The sequence below is a fragment of the Pungitius pungitius genome, chromosome 6 (assembly GCF_949316345.1).
Source record: "Pungitius pungitius chromosome 6, fPunPun2.1, whole genome shotgun sequence".
Taxonomy (NCBI): Eukaryota; Metazoa; Chordata; class Actinopteri; order Perciformes; family Gasterosteidae; genus Pungitius; species Pungitius pungitius.
Window position 1 is genome coordinate 8,484,321 of NC_084905.1, and position 23,571 is coordinate 8,507,891.

The 23,571-nt window shown below is 45.2% G+C and overlaps 1 protein-coding gene across 3 annotated transcripts; it reads right to left on the bottom strand.

Moving 5' to 3' along the window:
* Nucleotides 1–69: 69 nt before the first annotated feature.
* Nucleotides 70–22,001, bottom strand: spire2 (spire-type actin nucleation factor 2). 3 transcript variants are annotated; one of them, XM_037450786.2, is made up of 15 exons: nt 20,807–21,998; nt 16,314–16,357; nt 15,130–15,513; nt 14,020–14,100; nt 13,740–13,904; nt 13,418–13,504; nt 12,962–13,079; nt 12,047–12,207; nt 10,548–10,770; nt 6,186–6,313; nt 5,753–5,890; nt 5,591–5,658; nt 4,958–4,985; nt 4,397–4,494; nt 70–1,411 (listed from the first exon to the last, which is right to left on the bottom strand). In XM_037450786.2, exons 1-15 carry the CDS (start codon nt 21,102–21,104, stop codon nt 1,069–1,071), a joined length of 2,364 nt encoding a protein of 787 aa, XP_037306683.2. In that variant the 5' UTR covers nt 21,105–21,998; the 3' UTR covers nt 70–1,068. The 3 variants fall into 3 exon arrangements, with proteins under 3 accessions (XP_037306683.2, XP_037306684.2, XP_037306686.2); XM_037450787.2 differs by having other exon boundaries at nt 70–1,391; nt 20,807–21,326; XM_037450789.2 differs by lacking the exon at nt 70–1,411 and having other exon boundaries at nt 4,395–4,494; nt 5,758–5,890; nt 20,807–22,001.
* Between the last annotated feature and the right edge of the window lie 1,570 nt (nt 22,002–23,571).

The window sequence follows — 23,571 nt, forward strand, 5'->3', positions numbered from 1 at the left end:
TGATTCCATATATTGATGAAGCCACGTAGAAGAGCTGAACACGACGAGGCAGTAGCAGCACTGGGGGTGTTCGTTGTTACATTTTATTGCAGTTGAGCTTTACATAGTGTACAAAACCAGGGCAGATTGCAAGCGTCCGCAGGGAGTGAAAGAGGCGGGACTTCCTCCGGCTCGCTTCAAATAAGCATCATCCCGCTGCGTCGGTAACAAAAGAAGAAAAAAAGGTGGTGTGGTCTTGGTCTGCAGCCCGATACATTCACAGTGTCGCCACCTCGTCCGGCTGGCCATGGGCCTCGTTATGCACTTTTCCGGGTGATAAATAATACTTGATTTTACGCTGTGTACAAGCTTGTCATTTTACAATTCTGTCCCTGTGTCCTAAATTACATTCATGACAAAATAAAACAAACAAGAAGGCAACCACGGGGGGCTAAAGCGCCACGGATCCACGTTGACTCTAAGCCACGCCTCAAGGGACCATCACCCCAACACCCCCTCCGGGCAGGACTCCATCATCCCCCCCTCATCTCTCCCCGTGTACTGACACAACCGCCTTCCACTTCACCTAAAAAGGTGACTTGGGGCTCATCTGCTGGGAACCACAGTGAGATATGGAGGATAACGGGTTGGTAACTGGATGATGGGTCGACCTGGTGGTTTAAGAGTCTCTAGCTCCTTGCGAAAAGGGTTGAAAGCAGCCACAGAATAGTTTTATAGATATTTACCAGAGCATAACCATTAAATATCAATGTAAGCCTCCTCCCAGGAACATTGACAGCACCACCCACTGGATTGTGTCTATTTGAACCAACAGCTATTTGAGTTCTTACTGGTGTGCATGTAACTATTAAAACCCTTAAAGAACTACTTTTTCTCGTTAAGGAGCCTGATGGAAGAATGGGTTAAAAACCTTTTATCTGTTAAAAAACGCACTCAATGCTGCATGCAGCAATATTTAAAGAACTTTGATGGTGCAACACAGTGTAGCACAGGAGCAAAACGCACAATGGAGCGCACACGTGTGTGTGTGTGTGTGCGCGAGCATGTGTCCATACCAAGCTGATTGGTTCACATTGTTGTGGAGATGCGGCGAAGGACACGGCGATGGTTTGTGGTGATGGGTCTGACTCTGTGATTAAGGAGGAGGGTGACACTGAGGGTGAGGCCGGGGGCAGGTCTGGAGGTGTGATTGGCGTTGCAGTTGTGGTCTCTGAGGGGCGGCCTCCCTCTTGGGGGTGTTGTTGAGGATGTCCAGACTCCGGCGGCTGGAGGAAATGACGTCGGCGACGAATTTGGTACATTCGGCACAGATGTCGCGCAGCGTGCAGCCGTGTGTGTACAGGTGGGGAAACTCCTCCTCCACGGAGCGGCGGGACAAGCTGCGCAGGGACCTGCAGGGCCCAGATGGAAACTAACTTCACTAAAAGCAAATTGTCTTGACAGTCCAGAACAAACTGTAAATGGGTCTCATGCAGGAAGTTAAAGAACAAAGGTCATCTCACGTGTGTATCCACATTTCTTACGTCAGTGCTCATTGATTTCTATGATTCACCAATGTTGTCCTACTTTTGCTCTTTTTTTGGTAACAATTAATGTTGGTAAAGAGCAATCTTACCAATATAAGATTATTTAGTACTTCATAACACCTTTGAAACTGCTCTTCATGTTGTTGTGACTCCATGTACGCATATTCTTATGCAATGCTTTTTGATGTTCCTGTAATGCCAGTACTGATGCAAAGGGGGAACACTATTCACCTTGATGTCACCCTGCTCTGTTGGTGTATAACCTGTCACACAAAAGGAGGCTTCATCACTGGCATGAACTGCGTCAGCTTACTGTGCAGCGAGCTTCTTAACTCATGGTATCAAGCTTGAAGATGGTATCAAGGTCCTTTAGCAGGTCTACTCCCACACCACACCACTTCTCCGTTCTCTTCACTGGTTACCAGTGGCTGCCCGCATCCAGTTCAAAACATAGGTACTCACGTACCATGCTGTGAATGGATCGGGACCAGTTTACATCCAGGACATGGTGAAACCCTACATCCCAACCCGCACACTCCACTCTGCATCTGCCAAGCTGTTTGTTCCTCCCTCACTGAGAGAAAAGCACTCGGCGAGATCGCGACTCTTTGCTGTCCTGCTCCTAACAGACATCAGGACTGCAAAGAGCTTTAACATCTTCCGCCGAAAACTCAAGACACACCTCTTTAGACTCTACCTTGACTAAAACACTTGCAAACCGTAGCCCTAACAAATCATAGCACTTAAATTGTACTTATAATGGCACTTTTCTATAACATGTTTTGAAACTGCTCATTTGATGAAAATTGTATTTTCTTATTATTTCTTCTTCTGGGTTTGTATCTCTATGTGAAAATGCACTTATTGTAAGTCACTTTGGATAAAAGCGTCAGCTAAATGACATGTGATGTAATGTAATGTCTACGGGGGGACTTAATCGGACTGTCATGTACCATGGTTGCGCTAACTTGCTAGCATGTTTAGCACCAACAAATGGACGAACTGTGCTGCTCACCCTGGTTCCATCCAGTTAATCAGCGTTTTTGAAGTCAGAATGTTTCTGCCTCTTTGGTTTTCAAATCCATCTTTGTGGGTCACGTATTACTGAATTACAAAACCGTTTTGTCCCAGCTATAGATCACATACTTACGGTGTGTCACGTTCAGCCTCTCAGAGGTTAGGAGGATTAACCCCAACCTGATATCTTAATTAGGTAAAGGTTAGTGGAGCCAAGAGGTTGGATGAGTCCACATGACCCAAAACGTTGATGAGGACCAACGGGACATTTTAGCACCCTCACCTTTTTCTTTACTCTCGATATGATATCCTTATTGTGGCAACATTTAAAAAGATAAAAAATAAATACAGACAGATAATTAACAGCAAAGGAAGTGAGGGAAAAATGAACCTATACTGGTTTGCCTTTAATGTTATTTAACACGACACTAGTGTGCGAGAACAAAAAAATGACCACTACCAAAAAGATTATGGTATTCTTTACCAATCTACTATTCCCTCCTCTCTCTCTCTCTCTCTCTCTCTCTCTCTCTCTCTCTCTCTCACAGTGAGGATGTTGATGACAGCTGGGTAATTGTTACATAATGGCCGCTTAGAGGCCACTGATTATGTAACACGAGCATGGGTCGTGGGGGTTGATTGGATCGAGGAGGCAATCTGGTTGGGTGAATGGTTGGGGTGAGCGCAGGGGCGGTTTCTGCTCAGGCAGGAGAAGGTCAGCAGTCAGTGGCAGACGGTGTTCCTAACCTTGAGCTGTGAATGTGTTCACAAAGAGGAACATGGGGATGGAGCCCTGCTGGAGGCCCCTGCTGAAGGCCTCCTGAAGGCCCCTCCTGAAGGCCCCTGCTAAAGGCCCCTGCTGAAGGCCACTCTTGAAGGCCCCTGCTGAAGGCCCCTCCTGAAGGCCCCTGCTGAAGGCCACTCTTGAAGGCCCCTGCTGAAGGCCCCTGCTGAAGGCCACTCTTGAAGGCCCCTGCTGAAGGCCCCTGCTGAAGGCCCCTCCCGAAGGCCCCTGCTGAAGGCCCCTCCTGAAGGCCCCTGCTGAAGGCCACTCTTGAAGGCCCCTGCTGAAGGCCACTCTTGAAGGCCCCTGCTGAAGGCCCCTCCTGAAGGCCCCTGCTGAAGGCCACTCTTGAAGGCCCCTGCTGAAGGCCCCTGCTGAAGGCCACTCTTGAAGGCCCCTGCTGAAGGCCCCTGCTGAAGGCCCCTCCCGAAGGCCCCTGCTGAAGGCCCCTGCTGAAGGCCCCTGCTGAAGGCCCCTGCTGAAGGCCCCTCCCGAAGGCCCCTGCTGAAGGCCCCTCCTGAAGGCCCCTGCTGAAGGCCACTCTTGAAGGCCCCTGCTGAAGGCCCCTGCTGAAGGCCCCTCCTGAAGGCCCCTGCTGAAGGCCCCTGCTGAAGGCCCCTCCTGAAGGCCCCTCCTGAAGGCCCCTGCTGAAGGCTCTTTGTATCTGCCATTTCAAAATGGATTGATGCCTCCGCTCCCAGTCATCTCTGGCACAGCATTTCGTTTGAACGTTTTTATCACGCCACATCCAAACTCTAAACGTGTGGGTGTTGGTGAGTGGGGGGGTGCCGCTGTCCTGCAGCCAGAGGATTGGCGGTTTGATCCCAGGTCCTGCTGCCACGTGTCCTTGGGCAAGGCACTTGACTACGCTGTGTGAATGCTAGTCACTGATGGGAAGGCCCTGTCATCAGTGTGTGAGCTATGAAGTGTTAGAGGCCACGTACCATTTAAGTGTCTAATGTAGCAATGAAGCCCTTCTGCTGGGTCTTTACTCCTGTTTCCGTCACTTTTAAGTACAATCTTGACATTCTCCATCAGCTAATATGAATGTGTAAACAGCCAAACTCACTTATAGACTTGGCTCTTGTGTCCGTGGCTCCTCGGAGTGCTGTGGAAGCCGACGGTGTACACAGGAATGTGGGACACCTTCTTCGAGGGAATCTTCATCTGGAGCACAGGAAGACCAACAAGATAAGAAAAAAAATGACAGTACTTACAAAAAACTACCATGTGTCTTTCAAAGCACCTCTACACACTTCATTCAGAACCACACAAACAGCCTGAATATCAAACGCACAGAACCACGGACCCCACAAGGCAACAAAGGCAAACCGGCAAAAGAGGAATCAAACTCAAAAGCGCCCGATCAGGGCTGGATTGTGAGGGTTGCCATTGGCAACCATATGGAGAAATCTGCAGTGGTTGCCATTAATAAAATACATTCAATGAGAAAATCCGTCCAAACCTTTGACTGGTACTGTAAATGTCACAATGATGAGAAATGATTTGACATTTCAAGGATATACTTCTTTTGGCTACCAAAAGCTGAGGCCCCGTTGTGTGTGTGGCAATGACTTTACAAGGTTAGTGTCGAGCCCTATTGGCTATCAATAACCAATCCTAAAAATACCTTTGCACTGCAGGAGCCACAGACAGCTCTGTAAGAGAAAAGTAAAATGAATCAATACACACGCATTCCTGAATGGAAAGTACGATTCTTGCTAGCTTGGATCATGAAATAGGAATGAGAAATATTTCCAGTATGGAGCTTCTCTGTCCGTCTCCAACCCCTCGTAGCAGGCTGGAGCAGCCTGAGGGGCGCTTCCTGTTTGTCTTGATTTCTAAGATTATAATCGTGAGCAAGACATTTAAACTGTGCTCATACAGAAATAACCAAGTGTTAATCTGATCAGTGTCATCTCTTCTGACTGAAAGGTCTCTTCTGTCTGTGGGTTGGATGGAGATAGATAGCTGGTCTAACACTGAAATGACAGGATATATGGACGAATGCCACAGCGCCATGTTGGCTTTAATCAAGCAGCAGCTTAACTGTGTAAAGTAAAGGGGATTCTGGACCCCTTGTTGGATATTCATATTGTAAAAGCTGATTTACAGAAAATATATTGAGTAGTTCATAAAACATATATAAAAACAGACTCATGCTGTAGTATCGCATGAAATCTTCGGAAAAACATCGCGCAGCATTTAAGGATAAATGTGGATTAAACATGTCAGAAAATGAGAGAGTGGAAACCTTTGATACCTTTTACACAGTAAGCAGGTAGACGGCCATGAGAAGAGAGGGAATTTCACCTTGCAGCAGCAGCAAACCTAAGGAGGACACGCACGGAGTAAATCTACCGTAAACACAGCAAAGTGGGAGGAATCAATTCGCCAAATCAATTCAAAAGTTCCACGCCGGTACCTTGCCTCGCTTCAGGTTATTGTAAAGCTCTTTGTTCGGAAGAAACTTCTCCATCTCCGCTTTGACCAGCACTCGGCGCACATTGATGACCTCATCCACCGTCAAGGCGAGACTCTCCACCGGGTGACTAAACTCCTCCTGGAGAGGAGACCCAGCAGTTTTATTGTCCAATTCATTCCATTTTGGGGTAAAAAATTCCTTTGAGGCGATTAAAGAAATTGTATTATTTCCATTTCCATGACTACTGGCCAAAGATCATGTAGTATGACCTAAAGCTTATAAATAGACCTTCCACCAGGTCATTTGCTAAAATCAAGTGTCATAATTCACGACATCAATCTGTCATTCATGTGACATCATTACAAGGACAGGCTTGTTTCAAAGAGTTTCCAGTGCATTGTCCTTACCAGTGAGTGAGTTGATTCTGACTCACCATCAACTGGTGCTCGTCTCCAGCTCTGGAGCCGGACGGCGTGTCCGACCTCTCCGTGCTCTCGTCGACTGAGCTCAGAGACAGGCGGGCCGGGGAGGGCGGCACCCAGCCCAGAACCGGGTAAGAAGCTGGGGGAAGGGGGATGGGAGGAAGAGAGGGGACACTGCAGCGTTCATATTCTTCCCGTGCTTATGCATCCAAGTTACTAATGAGGACAGCAAATGCCAACACACTGTCAACGGACGCCTGCTACATGAGCCTGTTTGTGGTTAGGAGTCACAACATTATGGAAAGAGCCTCACTTAAGGAGAAGTTTCCTTCAGAAATCCAGCAAGGTGTAAAGGACAGCTGTGATTTCTACAACGTAGCTGAGCTCTTTGAACTCAATTTGATATTTGATATTTGTTAGACTATTATAAAATTTGGTTTGCTTGATCTAGACTGTTTGATTTTTTGTCATGTGACTTTTTGCCAGAAGACAACGGTGAATATGTGAGTTAGAGTATGAGAGATGAGTGCAGGTGTTGTCAAAGTTTGTTGTGTTGGACAATAACTGTAATAACCTTTATGTTTGACCTTATTTAGACAATGTGGATGCAACAGACAGCTTTATGAAGTTTATCCAGGATGTTTATCTGTCTTTAGGTTCACCCTGTAGTCAGACACTTTGAATAACAACCCGAGTCCGCGATCGACCCGTGAACCAGCCCTTATATGGACGTACATTGATGCTGAGGAGTCGCCCTGAGGGATGACATCTTCTGCCTGTCGCCTTCTCCAATAATGGAACAATAAAACAGCGGTTGTGCCCGTTATTCACGACGCTCCAGGTAGGAAAACAAAGCTTTCCTCCAACGACCAAATCAAATGGGGACATCATCAGACAGTAAGTGAGAGACAGCCACAAATCCCAGTCTAACAAGTCCATGAATTACACATCAGCCTCTTTCATTCAACTCCGTCTCAGATATCTGGCCTTCATTTAGAGTGCTGGGCGATCGACTTGTCTGCCATGTATAATTCATCGCATTTCAGTGGAGTGATTCGGCCCATGCTGCTACATCTGTAACTTAGATCCCAGCGAGAGGTCGGCTCAGTGGTTACTGTTAAAAAAGGAATTCACAGGAGGCTCAGTCAGCCGACGCTGGGAGGGGGTTAAAAACAGACAGCTGAAACTGGGTGACTCTTTGATCCTGCGAATGGAAGCTGTCAATTTGTCTCTAATGGAAAGTAAACAGGCTGAAAGAGGCCAGTAAACATTAGCAGTTTGTCTACTTTGGATCAGCTGCCAAAGACACCCGGGGCCTACGTCCTCACAGCTAAGCTTGAGAGCCCCCAGTTGGCAGAGTCATGTACTGCATAAAACATTAGATCAGACTTGTGGATGGGTTACTGATCGCACACAGACAGGCCCTCTTTAAAAAAACACACAAAAAAGACTTCAATGAGACTCAACATCAGACAGACTCAAACCAACTACAAATACACTCTAACTACAAAGAGACACAAAACAACCTCAAAGAGTCTTAAACTAACTGTAGAGAGATACAAAACAACCTCAAACAGATTCCAACCAACTACAAAGAGACACAAAACAACCTCAAAGAGATTGCAACCAACTACAAAGAGACACAAAACAACCTCAAAGAGATTGCAACCAACTACAAAGAGACACAAAACAACCTCAAAGAGATTGCAACCAACTACAAAGAGACACAAAACAACCTCACACAGATTCAAACCAACTACAAAGAGACACAAAACAACCTCAAACAGATTTCAACCAACGACAAAGAGACACAAAACAACCTCAAACAGATTCCAACCAACTACAAAGAGACACAAAATAACCTCAAAGAGACTTAAACTAACTATAGAGATACAAAACAACCTCAAACAGATTCCAACCAACTACAAAGAAAAACAAAACTACTTCAAAGAGACTCAAACGGACAACAAAGAAACCAAAATGGACCTAAATGACAACAATACAGGGCAACACATCCAAAGACAAAAATAATTACATGAATACTAAAACAAAACAACAAAACAATGAGACACAAAACTCCAAAAAAAGAGAAAACTCCAGGAGGTGTGTGTTGTTGGGCCCTTTTTAAGGTCAGTGCCCAGGGGCCCATGGTCTCCTAGCCCGCCAATGTGCGGCACGCAGCTGGCAAGATCGGCTTGCAGACTGAGAATGAATTCAAATCGAGCTTCCGGGCTCCTAATGCATAAATCCTGGCCATGGAACAGATCACATGCTCCCCATGGTTACGTGTGGCAGACATTTCAAACCCATTAGCTTCCACGTCCTTCACTCAGTTAGACTTCATCAGCACATCTTTAGATGTGATTAGAATCCCTCACAACAGCTTCACGGCAGATGTAATCCCTTTCAACCCCCTGTCAGCAGGAACTGTAGGACCACTAGTTCATCTCTTATTTCAGTGAGGTAGCAGTAATTTAATAAGGTCAGTGCTCAAGGTATAACTGAGGAGAGATTGGAAGCAGTGGGGACACCATGTTCCTACAACAAAGGCAATCTGAGTGATTTAAGGTCAAAAACCTTTCTTTCCAATCTTTTAATTAAATAGATATTCCACAGTTACAAGTGGAATGGAAACCATCAAAGTAGTTTTCAACTGCTCCGCCTGGATGCCCTTTATAAAGGGTGTAAATGCCAGTAGCCACTGTATCGATGGGCTAAGTGCACACTAAGCTTAGCACAATCATATTTAAATTCACTATCATAACCTCCACAGGAAGTGCTTAGGTTTCTATTTCAATATGTTTGTCTATTTGCAACTGTTGATTTCTCATTCACCAAAAGTTACCATTAAATGATGCACCACTTGGATAGTTTAATTAGGGCTGTCAACATAAACACATTAACACATTTGAGATTAATGTGGCCATAAATAAAAAATGTTTTCTCTTGCTCTGATCCAGAAATGATAGCTTCAGTACAACTTACATTCGCTAAACGTTCTACTTTTATTACTCTCTACACTCTCAATGTTTTTACAGGGAGTTTATTCATGTCATTTCAGGCATTATTCAGTTTTTTTTTACAGCATGTCGAAGAAGGGAGGCGCAGAACTAGAAGGAGATCCTACTGGAGCACGAGTGTGCTGTTAGCAGCAACAGGGCCAACATGTGTTCATTCATGGTGCGCTGCATGTGTCTCACCCACAGCTCTTGGGAAATAAGAGGAATTGGAATATAACAAAATCAGATCAAGATCATGGTAACCATTGGGAAACAAAACCCCCGAAGCAGAATGTGATTATAAATGACATCACACAGCAGCTTAACTCATCGGTTTCTCATGTGCTGTATACTGTCACGGTTTGGGTCTGCTCTGTCTTATTTTGTAGTTTTTATGTCTCTTGTGATCCTGGGTAACTTCACTTCCTGCCTTGTCCTGTCTTCCCCTGTAATTGTCTGCCGTGCCTGATCGTTTCCACCTGTGTTCAATCACCTGCACCTCCCTTGTGTATTTAAGCCCTGTGAGTCCCTTGTCTGGTGTGGCGTCATTACATGTCGACGTTCTTGTGTCCCGTCAAGTAAGTCAAGTCTATGTTTTCAAGTCCAGGTCCCTGTTTTTTTGTCTGTTTTGTTTTTGCCTCCTTCCTCCCCTTTTTTGGTTGGAGTGATTTTGAGTTTGAGTTTTTTGACAATTAAAGTCTTTTACTTTTCAACTCTGCATCTGAGTCCTCCCTCCTTGCCCTCGACCGCGTCCCCCCCTGACATATACACTTTTCCAAAACTACACACACCGGACTCTCCTGGTTTCAGGGGGTGAATGAATTGCTTTCAATTAACTTCACTGCTTTATTTTGTCATTGATGCTATTATCTTATTTGAATTTTCTCTCCTTCAATTCTTCTTAATTGGTGTTACGGTGGAGCATTCTGTTGTTTTACTGCTAACATTATTATTATTTGCATGTTCTTTTCAAAGCCCTTGTAAACCCTGTTCTAAAATGGTCTATAAAAATGAAGCTAATATTACTACTGACGCCTGACCTGAAGCTCAAGTTTATTCTCCTCTTGGATTCAAACCGTCTTCTCAATGATCACCCCCCATTTGTATTTCCTTTGATACTCAAATAATGTATCCATCTTGTACTTTTTGCTTTCTGTAGACTAATGTGTGTAAAATCGTTGATAACTATGTTATTGACTGTTTTAGTGATAAGGTCCCTAGAAGTGTTGGCAACATTAGTCTTAAATGGCCATAACTCAGTAGTGACTCATTGGTCAACAATGAGGTCCCATTCTAAATGAGTGGATACATCTCAAATAGTTTATTCAGACACTGTAAGTGAGGTGTAAAATCAGTCTACATTCACACACTGACCTCTGTGATAAGGGGGCGGTCCGGCCCCAGTTAGCGTCCTGGACCGAGGCCTCTCCCCCCTCAACCTGACCGCCCCATCCAGCTGGACCGCATCGGAGGGCGAGGAGAGCATCTCGGCGCGCAGCAAGGCCAGGTCGTGCTCCGAGAAGGAGCGGTCTCTTTTCAGAGGGGTGGGGGAGCTCTCCGTCCTTCTCAGCTCCCCGCAGTCTGGGGACTCCTCCTCCTGTGACGGAGGTGGGGCGGGAGGGGAGGGGTGGATGGAGGGAACACATGATCAGGGCGTGGAGCAGTAGTTCTCAGCTCGTCTGGGTGCTGACCCCCCTTCATAGCTTAATGACACGCCGCAAACAAATCGAGGAATGTTTCCAACTCAAATTGATTTAATGAAAAGATGGTGCAGTATGAAACTGAGTGCATAGAAAATATCATAAATAACAGTAACAGGGATGCTAGAGAGGAAAATATTCTCTTTGACATTCAACCCAACTCCCAAAACATGCACAGGTGGCCGACTCCTCACACAGACAAACCCCTCCGTCCTGACTGGAAGTTAGTTGCACATCACCAAACCCTGACCCACTGAAAACCACTGGCCTAGAAGACACTCCGGTCGCAATTAGTTTGTTGTGTTTTAGTCATGAACAAGCACGTGTGCAGATTTGATATTTCTGGTCTCTTTATAATTCTTTAGAGTATGTGTGGTTGTTTTGTGTCTCTTTGTGGTTGCTTTGTGTCTCTTTGTGGTTGTTTTGTGTCTCTTTGTGGTTGCTTTGTGTCTTTGTGGTTGTTTTGTGTTTCTTTGTTACTCTTTGTGGTTGCTTTGTGTCTCTTTGTGGTTGTTTTGTGTTTCTTTGTTACTCTTTGTGGTTGCTTTGTGTCTCTTTGTGGTTGTTTTGTGTTTCTTTGTTACTCTTTGTGGTTGCTCTGTGTCTCTTTGTGGTTGTTTTGTGTTTCTTTGTGGTTGTTTTGTTTCTCTTTGTGGTTGCTTTGTTTCTCTCTGTGGTTGTTTTGTGTTTCTTTGGGGTTGTTTTGTTTCTCTTTGTGGTTTCTTTGTGTCCTTTTGTGGTTGCTTTGTGTCTTTGTGGTTGTTTTGTGTTTCTTTGTGACTCTTTGTGGTTGCTTTGTGTCTCTTTGTGTTTTTTTGTGTTTCTTTGTGGTTGTTTTGTTTCTCTTTGTGGTTGCTTTGTGTCTCTTTGTAGTTGCTTTGTGTCTTTGTGGTTGTTTTGTGTTTCTTTGTGACCCTTTGTGGTTGCTTTGTGTCTCTTTGTGGATGTTTTGTGTTTTTGGGGTTGCTTTGTGTCTCTTTGTGGTTGCTTTGCTTCTCTTTGTAGTTGTTCTGGGTTTGTAGTTGTAATGGTATTTCTGTAGATGCTGAAGGATAAACTTGTGATGGTGGTTGTAAAGAGAAGAAAACAAAAAGCATGTGTTACAGTGACAACAAGGAGTCCAGCCAAAGAACAAAGAACAAGAACAGTGTTGCAGCTCCCGTCTGGTCTCACCTCAGATATGTTCATCTCCTCCATCTCGGCCAGAGTTGGGGCCTTGAGCAAGATGCGGGGGCGGGATGCCGGCTTTGGTTCCGACAGGGACAGGTCGATGCACGACGTGGATTTGACGTCGCAAGGACAAGTCTGAGCCAGGCAGGGCAGAGAGCCGAATGCTGGGGGGGAACAAGAAGGTCTCAACGTGGAGCTCTGGGTAGCATTTTAGCACCATAACCCTGTTCAACAATGACTGTAAACACTATGATAGTTATTGTAAACATTGAAAACAAAGCAATGTGTTCTTTAGATCGTGTGTGTGGACTCTTTTATCAGCTCTCTGAACCAGACAGAGTTTGAGCACAGAATTCACTATTTAACAACTAGCATCACATTCATTTTCAGGAAAAACTTGTAAATGGGAAAACATCAAAATGATTCACTGCACTTCATATCACCGTAATGCTTCTCTCCAGATACCATGCAAATGTTTCAGATGCAGACCCATGTATATAGCCAATAAGATTTTCTGCAGGAAATGCAAGAGCTGCAAAGCACGACAGGTACGGAGCCAAATCTAGGCTTCTTTTGAAAAAGAAAATTCAAATGAGTTTTGTTCTTGAATACTAAGCAATACAAACATGTATTTAAAATGAAAATAAAGTGAATAAAAGGTATTTGTGGGTCGAATATAATTTTGACTCAGTTATTGGGTCAGTCAGTTCAATTGTTTTGAATAAAATCTAAATTCACTTCCTGCTCAAGCAAATAACTGACCAATAAGAGACCTGATATGTACCCTTGCACTTTAATTGCAGGAAAATACTGCGTCACTGAGGTTTTGGACGGTCATTGACAGAATTGCTTTCTGCTAGCTCATGATAGCAGGGAGCCAGACATGTCCCTGACCGGCCTTAAGAAGCGTCCCCTTACGTCTGGAGCTGGGCACCACCACCGGCCTGAGCTTCCGCTCCTGCTTGATCCCAGCCAGGACCTTTTCGTGAAGCGACTGCGGCTGCAGGGGGGGAGGGGGGAGGCAGCGCTCCGAAGCCTTATGGAGAGGAGAAAAACGCCATGGTGATGAAACCTGCTGACGGACAGGTGGACTAGACAAATGCCAGAGGACCTGTAAACAAAGTTCTATCCAATGAAAAACAGACTAGTTCATGGAAGCTAATGTTGGCTCAATAATGCATGGCAGACGTAACGTTAGCGCTCAGGGCCGCTAGCGGCTTTAGTATTTGGTTGTTAATCGACACTGGAACTACCGCGGCACATTTGTTAGCATAATGTTACAGTTTACATCCACATCTGTCCAAAATGTACCCACAGTCTCCTTGTGTCTGTTTGGACACTTGTGTGAAACTGTAAAAGGCAAAACCCACTCACTGGTCTGAGAGGAGGTCTTGACCTGATGAAATCCAGGATTAATTCGTGGGCGTTTCTCTTCACTCTGGTGGGAATGTCCCCGTCCACCTGAGTAATAAAACACAAACTCTGTTTAAAGTTATGATAAAAAAGGTTCCTCAGTCCAGAGAGGAAAGAACCATGTTGTATTCCCTGCAGAAGGTCTGCTATCACTTTTACTATCTCTACAGGCCAAGGGTCCTCTCTCCTTCCTGGCACAGACATGTTTACTGCTGGCATATCTTCATACTCATATCACAAGTAAGGCTCCATTGTTTATTTTAAAAAGAGTCCAGTTTCTCACCATGACTTTGCGTAGCTGGAACTTGCGGGTGCGAATGTCCTGCATCAGCATCTCGAAGGGCGTGAAGCTGAACTCGGTGGGCAGCAGGTTAAACGGCTGCTCCTGGACCTTCTTCAGCTTCACACCATGCCTGAGCTCCTTCATCAGCTGCACCCAGAGACGCGCCTGGGACGGACACAACAACAACAAACACACAAACACACACACAGCGCCTTCTTGGGTCAAACCACTGTTGCCTCGTCCTGGCTGTGACTGTGTGCTCTTGCTGCACTCGTCTCACCCAGTCTGTGTGCTTCAGGGCGTCCAGCTCAGCCGTGGACTTGTCCTCCACAGCATCCTCTTTGGTAATCTTCTTCAGCATCTGTGCATCAAAAGGCATGGTTGGAAAAGCCACCGTGACAGCAGTATAATTTAAGGATGTATGTATATTTATATGTTATGAAAGAGTGATAAAAATAATGTTTCAAATGATTTTAATGGGATAAGTCTCTTTTCTATATATTTTGGCTTACCTTCTAACTATGGTATTTCTCTGTAGTATCCATTGTAGTATTCATTCTATTTTGTATAGCCCAAAATTGCAAATGACAAATTAGCCTCAATTAGCCTCAGAGGGCTTTACAGTCTGTACACATGCAACATCCTCTGTCCTGAAACCCTCACATCGGCCTAAGAAAGACTCCCCAAAAAATGAAAAACTCCTTCCATGGGGAAAAAAGGGAAGAAACCTTAGAGAGAACGTCAGAGGAGGATCCCTCTATCAGGATGGACAGACTGCAATGGATGTCATGTGTACAGAATCAACAATGTAAAAGATGTACAATACATTCAATTCCTCTAACAGAAAAGAAGTGAAATTCAGAGTACCAACTCTTTGATGTTTGACTTGAGTTCGGTTTGATTCTATTCTATCATCTATGTTTTAGATCTTGGAACGTGTTTTTTTTCAACCACATCAGCAACATCCCTGAGAGCGATGATCAGACAGGGTGGGAGAATAGTAGATGTCCCGTGTAGTGGGAACACTCAAATTAGGGACTCTCTCAAAATGCAAAACTGATAACCTCATCAGGAATTGATATTTTACTTTCTATTTAGAGTAGGTTAACCTTGCGTTCCGCAGATCAACATTTGTAATGTCAAATACATTAAATAATAATAATGAAAAATAAAGATTATTGACTTCTCATACAGTACAGAGCTGGCCTTGTTCCTATTTAAACCATAACCAACGTCAACATTTCAGCAACACGATGACGATCAAACAGCAGCTCGGCCCTCGAGTCTCGGCTCTGAGGCGTGTGAGGTCACACACAGCGAGCTGCAGGAAGGCCACAGCTTTTCCGGTATTTCTCCAGCTACGTGATCTTGACATGGCCACCTGACGTACCTCCTTGGCATCTCGGATCTTGGTGAGGAAGGTCTGCAGCTCCAGCGTCTCCACAAACAGAGCCCTGCAGACGGCCTGGTAGTGTTCTGGCGCCAAGCTGGGGTCGGCCAGCCGGGACGCGCACAGCGCCATCACCTGGCGGAAGGTGGACACCGGCCTCATGGCTCCCTCCCGCTCCTCCTCCTCCTCGTCCTCCTCGTCCTGGCCGCTGTACCCTTCGTCCGAGGTGAGCTTGCCGGCGGTGCAGACGCCCTCCCCGCCCTGCTCCCCTCCGGCCATGCGCTCTATGAGGCGCTCCAGCTGGGGGCTGAGCTCCCGCTCCTCGCTGTCATCCAGCCCCCAGTCCAGAGCGCGGTAGATGGCCACGCCCAGCGACTGGACCAGCTGGAGGAGACACACCGAGGGGATCAACAGCATTTAACGTCAACGAGAACATCTTAATCAGGGATCTTAATAAAGGGACAACCATGTTTTGGGGGTACTTACAGTATAAAATTGCTCCCCAACCCCTACATCACAACTTCATGACAAGGGACGACCCATATCAAGGAACGTTGAGTTAATGAAAAGACGGTGCAGTATATAGTATATAATAGCAATGATATACATAGAGTGTCACAGTATGCACACACAAGACACACATTACAAAGCAACACAACATACACAACAATTCAGCAACTTCAGCCTTTTGACGCAGCAGATTTTGTCACTTTGTCTGTTAACTCATAATAAAGTCATAAAAGAAACAAACTTCATGAATATGAATATATTTTATATAAATATATTTATATTGTAATTTTAGATACATATATTTATCCTAATATATTTATTTTATTTATCATGGATATTATAATAGTTACAATATGGTAGTCACATATCATATTTGATGTCCTCAAAAAAGATGCATTTTCTTATGTTAAACTGTTGGAATAAATGTGAAATATTTAATAGCAATGATGTGTGTTTGATAACCTTTTTTGCATTGAACCATACTGGGATGAACCAACCATAATAAAAATCCACCAGCCGCCACTGCTTTTCACTGCTCTCACAACTGGGAGGGGCTTACCTCCATCAAAATATAAATAAATAAATAAACTGTATTTTATATTCAGTATACTATCATATTTCATTATCCTTCATTATGCACACTCCACACAGGAAAAGATGTGTTCCTTTCTCACCTGACGCTCTGCAGCAGGTGGAGGAGGAGGTCCATCGGTGTCATCTGAGGAGACACACAACCAATAAGGACCCCTTTTAATTAAAAGAAAACCTTTTTTCCATTCCATTTAAAGGTTCATCATGACGTACAGAAAAAAACATGCTACTATATTGAAACTGTAAACATTCATGTTGTTTGAAAAAAACCTGAAAGCAGTGCTTTATTGCACTAATTAAAGGAAAAGCTCATTCAGCTGGTTGTCAATCTTCTAATGAATAAATCGAATGCAGTACTCCACATGTCCCACTGTCATAACCGGCTGTGTTTTATGGTGTCGCCGTGCCCACCTGAGAGTGTGTGTGTGCATGTGTGAGAGAGAGAAAAACACAAAGAGAGTAAAAAGGGTCTCTCTCGGCCCCCCCTCCCCACCACCACAACCGATGTCGGTAATGGACACCGAAGAGGCCTGAAACTCCTCCATCAGCAGCTCTTGCTGCAGAGGAACAGTAGACAAAGATCAATGGAGACATCAGATAAGAAAGAGATGAAAGGAGAGAGTGGTGAGAGGTAGGAGTAGGTCACATGGGGGAGGGGGGGGGCAGAATCCTCCCCTGTCAACAGCCGGAGTAGAAAAGCGACAGAGCGTCACTTTGTCCCCCCGTGTGAACGCGACTGACACCGAAGGAGCGCCGAGGACACTCTGCCAGGAGAGACAGCGTGGAGCAACCCGAGGAGGCCCCGCACCCAGGAGAGGAATCTGTCATCCAGAAACACTTCCAAGAGTTAAGATGATGGGAAAAACACAACACACAGCATGTTTGGGGCTTTTCTAACAGCTTTACAACAGCTGTACAGATTTCCATCACAATACTCAGCTTCAGTACAGCAGTAAACACCTGTTAGCAATGTAAAGATATAGAGTAGGTAAGTTCTACCTGAGCTCAGACAGGTAAACACAGTTTTGTAGGTTTTAGCATTGCTAACACCACGAGCTAACACTCAAAATGGACCATTGTTTGCTAAATGAACATTATGCTATAAGGGAGAAGACAAAAATAGATAATTGAGACCATAAACGCATGTTTACAATGTTCTCTGATGGAATAAATCAAGATAAAAGTTTCTCATAGACAACGTAGGGTTGTTTATGTAAAATAAATAAAGGACCCTTTCCTTACATGATGCAAGCTTCAACATTAGATAATCCCTAAAATAACTAAATCTATTTGTATATTTGAAGGTCATGCCTATGTTTGGATCGATCACTGCGGTGAGAGAACGTTGACATGATGTCATGATGAGCAGAGGGATGCTGTAATGGAAAAGCTCACAAATCAAATTCTCTTGAGTGTCCTGTTTCAACAAAGCATGGTCAGCGAGCTCAGAGCTGCCATTGGCCGTCATCCATTAACAAGAAACAAACAAAAGGAGCAGTTGATATTTGGGTGATGCAAGCTATTTTTATCTGACAGGAGCGATATGTATCTGGACTTTGACTTCACGCTAGATCACCTCACCAATTAGCATCTGTCCTGCAATGGCTTTCAGCAGGCTGCACACCGACACGTTTCATTTAAAGTACAAACCGCATTCACCTGAGCTCACCCCTTTAAGTGCATGTTATACCTCGGTTCGGATGCAGACCAGTTGGCGCAGCAGGGAGATATCGAGAGGATAAATAGAGGACACATCAGCAGCTCCTCTGTGCCTCGTACTGTACCGTCACGGTCAAACGGAGCACTGTGGAATATATTTATAATACACGTTGCATCGGCGGTGAGCTCAGGCCTTTTTTACGAGGGCCAATCTGATGTCCATTAAGCCCCATAAGGAGCCGGTAGCGGGGAGGAAGTACTGTGCTGTAAAAGTCATCCACACTCTTTTTAGTATTATGCTTCCAATCATCCCTTTATTAATAAAAGCAGAAACCATGTGTAAATTGGCAGGGTAAACAAGGCATTTTGTTGAAACAACGTAAACTCGGAAATAATCACGAATTAAAAAAATCTGGTGAAGTTATAGTCACTAAAATGTTATTGATGACTTTATCTCCTAGCTGAACAGAAAGAATAAAAGCAATTCGTTATAATTGTTTTGTACTAATGAATGTGTGAATAACGCCTGTCTGCATTTGAACTTAAATATGAAACGTAAATATTTGCTGAGTCAAAAGGAACAATATACTAGAGCTCATCTTATCGTCAACAGATAAAAGAGGACAAAGTATTATCGTTCATTACTCTGTCCATTTCCCCCCAGTGCACTCTGACCACACGCTGCTGGCTGGGAGTGCCACCGATCGCCACGTTGGTTTTTTACGTTAGTTGAAATGATCGTGTTGGGGGAGTAGCATTGAGGGAGACTGCTATCTTCTTTACAGTTTTACCACTGGGCCCAGTACTTGTTTTTTTAGACTCTTGTTGGTTTCTCAAGGTTATAAAACCGGCCAAACAAAGCTTGAAGTAAATATAGTTACACTTGGAGTGATTGGAAACATCAGTAACGTGGTACACCTTCAACCCAGGGCAGAGGTGCCGTGTGAAGCCTGCTTCGACCCCAGAGTCAGTTATTGCCGAGCTCCACTTCTGATCGATGCTAACCGACAGGTCGCGGACCAGTCTCTGTTGGTAACCCTTCATCCAACAGATTCTATCAGGGCTGGGTCAGCTCACATGTATCCTCTATCTGAAGGGATTGGCTGCCAGATAGTGGCTGCAACCTGCTGATGTCATCAACATCAGTAAAGTGCACACACACACGAAACTCACACGCACACAGGCGGCCTGTCATGTTTCCTACCAGAGAAGACTGGGGAGGGGGAGCAGAGGTGGTACTGCTGTCCCTGCAGTTAGTCTGCTACCAGAAACCAGAGGTTAATTTGGCCAGCAAAACCAATGTGCATCACTGAGGAGGGTGGGGGGGTCAATTAGTGACTTGGGGCCGGCTCCTATTTGGACTCAGAGTGACTTTCTTCTCCGTTGGAGATTGGTGTTCAACCTGATGAGGGTTCAATTTCCAGGAAATAGAAGCGAGATTGAGATTAGCCCAGAATACATGCTGTAAATAAAATGTAACTACCTAAGTAAGTCTACCAACAGGAAGTCCATTGACCATCTTTTAGATAACACATTTGTTTAAGTGTGAGAGGTACACATATCGATTCAAGGACCTCAGGTTATGGCTCCATAGTAGTGGTTTCCTCTCCAATGATGATTTGGGATGAATTTGGCCTCTTAAGCCCTGCAAAGGCTCCACTGGCTGACTGGCTGCATTACTAATGCATTACTAATGCAGCCAGAGCCGACTCCCTTAAAGCTGGTTGAGGGATCTGCACCACTATTTGGATGTGGATTGTGTTCACTCATGGAACAGCATGATGTGAAGGAACGCGGGCTACAGGGAGAAACCATCCTCATGGCCGTAACTATTTATTAGCAAATGTGTGTCATCTTAAGTAGTTGTCCCATGGATTAATGACTGGGCGCACGGAGCACAGGCCTTCACCTGCCACATGTCACTCAAAGAGACACGTACCAACAAGGAAGAGACTCAAAATGAGCACAAAGGACTACAAAGTGACACAAAAAGACTACATAGTCACTACACAGTGACTACAATGACTTTGCAACGCAACAGCTGCAAAGAGGCTCACATTGACTATGAACGAGGTCAAGGCAACTATATCAACAACAAAGGGACTCACAATGACAAAAAAAAGACACATAATCCGTGCATGCTGGTTCCAATGTCTCCCCCATGGACCATCCAGTGAGCCCCTGGCTACCTGGTGAACACTTTAAAGTTGCTATAATGTCATTGAGTAGAATACCACCAGAAACATCATTAGAAACTCGCCTCATTCTACTTTCATCCAGTCGTCTCTCAATCTTTCATATTAATACTTATCAGAGGCTCCTGGCACTAAGCACAGGGATATTCCAAATATCTGTCTGTTGCCTTGGGAAAATGGGTAAGTAAAAATCATTGATTATTATCAACCGGCATAATACAAGTCGTCCTTGCTGGCATCAAGGGACACACGATGCGACTTAGGCACCAGAACCTCGGGTCAGACATGACGTAGCTCAACGTCCATTGCGGGAGACCCAATATGTCCGTGCACGTTTCCCTGTGACACTCGGCTCATTTTAGGTGGCATTGTTGTTCGTTCAAAGTTCCTGGGAGACGGACATAGTTTACCGATCATTCGCCACTGGTGTGGTCAACGTAGTAGTCGTTTGCTATAAAGTGTACAGGTAACATGGGAGACAGCGTTTAGGGTCCGGGTCCGGCGGAGTGGTTTTTATGGAGCACTACTGCAAGCAGGCGGACTAGTTGACGCGCTTTGTGCCTCACTTCATAGAGGGTACCGATTCGGGGACATGACGTTATGCCGAATTGAAAAGTGGCTCTGGATATTTGCACCCATGCTGTGGCAAACGGTACGCGCTTCCACCGGCATAGAATGGACTTTTTCGTAGTTGAGTTCTTGAAGTTAAGGACCAATCCTACCGTTGCGTCGCGGCTCGTGCCGCAGTGACACGGTTCCGTCCCTCTGCAGGAGGATGGAGGACGGGTCGTCCACCCGGATGACTCTCCCGGCGGGCGGGCGGGGCCCCCTCGACCCGCTGCAGCACTGGTAGCACACCGCCCACGCCTGCTCCTCGTTGATGGGCTGCTCGTAGGACTTCAGCACCTCTTCCAGAGACAGTTCCCGGGGCTCGGACAGGTCGCGCGCCTCCCCGCGTGCAGTGGGGGCCGTTCCCCGCGAGCCCCCGTCATCGGCGCTTCTGTTGGTGGATCTGGCCATGGCTGCGACAGCGTGGAGCCCATTCTTCACTAGTTAGACACAAGGGGCCATTTATGTCGTCCACCGACTCCTGTCCGGCGCAGTGCTCCTCTCGTGTCCTCCTCACGTTTTGCGCTCTCCTAACTGCGGCAGCGGAACCGCGTAACCACAACACCGCGGAGAGGGACTCTGCGCTTCCTGTTCAAGATTTTAACAATAAAACCAAAACCAGACAAAAGGGTGATAATAGAAAAAAACATTTCAATTATTTCCTAAAAAAAGTAGGATCTATTTAAAAAGGTTTAACTCTACAAGCAGAGTGTTATGTATGACATCTGTATGTCTATGTATGTGTATTCATGTGTATTATATGTTTATGTGTATGTTTATGTGCATGTGTGAGAATGCAGTGGGAGATAAAGGACGGTGCTCCTACTGGTGTTCAGTCTGCGACGAAGAAGAACCCATTGATATCGGCGTCCTGGAGGGTCTTCTTCGCTCTCTGACCCCTTGGTCTCTTGGTCCTGGATTTTGCACTTTATCTTTAAAAATACCGTTTCTTTAAAATACGTTTTGTGGTTGTGAAAGACGAATTTGGCTGATACCTTCTATGCTATAAGAGGACTGTGGAGTGGATTTAATCACAGTTTACGTTTACCCCTGTTGCTTTTGTTTTGAAAGTTTAACTAACGAGCTTCCGATTGAATCCTAGCTTATTCTGACGGACTTCAAATGATCTGCGAAATCTGTGACCCATCAGAAACTGTGACCGCAGAGGGCGCTGTTTCACATCGTCTACTCGTGTGTGCTAGACAATGGAGGACGAAGAAGTGCCTACGCAAACGGCGTAAACGTTAATACATTACGTGCACGGAGGAAAGCACCATATTGTAGTGTTAAGAAAAGAAAGAACAAATGAATAAATGAGTCAAACTTCAAAATAGTGTTTGGGGTTGTTATTTCATCTCTTCACATCACTCTGGACACTATTGTCATTTCATATTTCGATTTTAACCTACTGAAGTTTGACTAATTAATTCAGCAGTTATAGTGGGGTCACACATTCTGACGGCTGCTACTTGTCAGATATGGTGACCTCTGAGGTACTGGCTCTGTGAAGACTCCAGATAAGAAAATATGTGTCCAGAGTAATGTGAAGAGATGAAATAACAACCCCACGTTCTGACAACTTAGCCAATGTGCTGGTCCATTAAATATTTCGTTCTTTCTTTTCTTAACACTACAATATGATGCTTTCATCCGTGGTCTCGCGGCCCGTCCGCGTCCTCGTCACACGTCTCGTTCTCGGTTCCTCCCCTTCCGGCTCTTTCTGCAGTGGCTGTAAGGACTCATTGACCAATCAAGGTGCAGCAATCAGTCCCAACCTTTCGGCTCACAGCTGTCCAACCCAGAGTCAATCCTATGCAGTCTTTTCTGGCTCTTTTACGTTTACATTTGCCCCTCGCAGATACTGCAATTACATTTTCAATTTTTCCCACCCGTACGTGACATATGCATACGGTAGACCCAGAGGAGTCAACCAAAACATCTGTGTCATGGCTATGCTGCGAATCCAGCTACTGTTGTGTCTGTCCCTCTATTGTGTGTGTGTGTGTGTGTGTCTGCGTGTATGTGTGTAACTGGGTGCGGCCTACAGGTTACTCTCTGTATCTATTGTGTGCTACAAACCATTACATTAGAATCAGTCATGTAACAAACATAATCTCTTCATACTAGGGTGCTTTAATACTGAACAACGCACGGATTAAAAGTAATAAAATTATTTATTAAACTTACTGAGCAAAGAAGCCACATTTCTCACGTGCTTGGTGAAGGTTAATTAAGGTTTTTTCATATAAAAGTAAGCTGAAATCTTCTAGCTATGGCGGGTTGGATTTTGTTTGACGCAAGAACAGAGTCCATGAGGATCAATCATACACTAAGTTACTAACTAAGTACCTCTTCTTCACCCTAGCTTGCAGGCACTGATGGCGTTGCCATAGCAACTCTCCCTTTTTCTCCCTCTGTGGTTGAATTAACAGTTGTAATACTGCCTTCCTTGCCCTCACTCACCCCTAGTGTGTGTTGGAGGCGGTAAGTTTGGGGATGGGTGATGCCCAGCTGGTCGGTTACTCTGCCACCAGCATCTCCTCAGGTGGGAGGGTCACCATCAGGTACGGGGTGAGGGAGTTCCTGCTGGCCACCAAGAATGAGAGGGCAGTGAGGCTGGACGACTACTTCGCTGACATGCAGAAGTTTGCTTGCTCTGCCTGACTTTACACCACCAAGAAGGGCGCTGGAGACTTCACCCAGCAGGAGGTCTTTAGACTGAGAAAGCTCCTCCCCAAGGATCCTGAGCGGGGGGGGCGGCCCACTAACAGAGAACGAGATGCTGGCGTGTGGTCAAGTCCAGATCGACTACTGATCTGATAATTGATAAATGATTACACTATATATATTTTGTATTAAAAAACCTGCTAAATTGTTG